The sequence below is a fragment of the Neopelma chrysocephalum genome, unplaced genomic scaffold, assembly GCF_003984885.1.
Source record: "Neopelma chrysocephalum unplaced genomic scaffold, ASM398488v2 Primary Assembly neopelma1_187, whole genome shotgun sequence".
Lineage (NCBI taxonomy): Eukaryota > Metazoa > Chordata > Aves > Passeriformes > Pipridae > Neopelma > Neopelma chrysocephalum.
Genome location: NW_020897849.1, coordinates 351960 through 353645, shown reverse-complemented (window position 1 = coordinate 353645; position 1686 = coordinate 351960). Strand labels below are relative to the sequence as shown.

Below are 1686 nucleotides of genomic sequence, written 5' to 3'. Positions count from 1 at the left end.
AATGTTGCCTGAATGGGGTGAAATAATAGAGACTTTGCCACTTAGAGAGGAGGCTCCAAACCAAACTGAATGGCAAACACCAGAGGGTTTCTCCAAGTGGTGTAATGGCCTTGATAAATAAAGGAATTGTTGAATTAAACTCCCTCTTAAATGTTCTGATGAAACATTTTCTGTATCTCTCCCAAAAAAAAATAAATTTGGTGCTGCCCAGAGTATCAGGGAAACGGTTGTACTTTGAACTAGTTGTGTTTCAAGGAGTGGCCACCAAAGCTGAAGAAAGCAGGAGATGTGCCAAAACATTTTAATGGGCAGATGGGAAATGTTTGGATCAGGAAAAATTAGCTCTCACTGGAAATCAGCTTCCTGCTGGATGCCAAAATCCCAAATCGATTTTGTGGAAAGCTGCACGTCAGGTTTTTTGGTCCTGATTAAGAGAGTGGGTGTTTGGTCAGGATGTGGTGCTTCAGTTAACTTCTCACTTTGGTGAGAATCTCAAAATATTCCCTGATTTTAGATCACCTCCACTCAAAATATTCTCTGATTTTAGATTATCTCATTTCAAAATATTCCATGGTTTTAGATTATCTCATTTCAAAATATTCCCTGAATTTAGATCACCTCATCTCCACACATTCCATGATTTTAGATCACCTCCTCTCCAAATATTCCATGATTTTAGATTATCTCATTTCAAAATATTCCCTGATTTTAGATCACCTCCTCTCCAAATATTCCATGATTTTAGATCACCTCCTCTCCAAATATTCCCTGATTTTAGATCACCTCATCTCCAAATATTCCCTGATTTTAGATCGCCTCCTCTCCAAATATTCCATGATTTTAGATCTCCTCCTCTAAAAATATTCCATGATTTTAGATCACCTTCTCTCAAAACATTCCCTGATTTTAGATTATCTCATTTCAAAATATTCCCTGATTTTAGATCACCTCGTCTCCCTACATTCCATGATTTGAGATCACCTCGTCTCCAAATATTCCCTGATTTTACATCACCTCCTCTCCAAATACTCCCTGGTGGTGTAGAACTTGTATTAAAAAGCATTTCACTGTGGAAGAAGTTCCAGTTTGTGTGTCCTGTGCAGTTCCCTTCAGCCAGAGGAGCAACCAGAGATTGAGGAACTCGGGTTTGGTTACAGTCTTTGGGAATTCCTGCTAAAGTGAGCGTGGGAAAGGGCTGAACGAACCCTTTGCCGTGTCGCTGCAGGTGAAGGAGAACCTGCTGTCCTGCAAGATGCTGCTGCACTGCAAGAGGGACGAGCTGCGCAAGCTGTGGATCGAGGGCATCGAGCACAAGCACGTCCTGAACCTGCTGGACGAGATCGAGAACATCAAGCAGGTCCCTCAGAAGCTGGAGCAGTGCATGGCCAGCAAGCGCTACCTCAACGCCACCGACATGCTGGTGAGATGGTGCCCTCGGGACCTGTACTGGTTTAAAAGTTAACCAGCTGGGGAAATGAACTCAACTCAAAAAAGAGATTTATAAGTCAGAATAACAGTTTATTAAAATAATACAATAAGTACAGTTATACAGACAGACAATTGGTTTTAACCCGCAAAACCTAAATGTATAACGCAGCACCCTGGGGTATGAACAAAAGTGGTGTTCCTTGGCCCCCCCCCCGAGTCCAAAGTAAAGGGAGAGGGGAAAAAACCTGCTGGTGGGAG

The 1686-nt window shown here is 42.3% G+C and overlaps 1 protein-coding gene across 1 annotated transcript in view; it reads left to right on the top strand.

The window, feature by feature from the left end:
- Positions 1–312: 312 nt before the first annotated feature.
- The window catches only part of EXOC4 (exocyst complex component 4), a 274343-nt gene continuing 272969 nt past the window's right edge, over positions 313–1686 (top strand). Inside the window, exons 1-2 of the mRNA XM_027702468.1 lie at positions 313–321; positions 1226–1428. Of these exons, the coding sequence (XP_027558269.1) occupies positions 313–321; positions 1226–1428 (212 nt within the window). The remainder of the gene's footprint in view (positions 322–1225; positions 1429–1686) is intronic.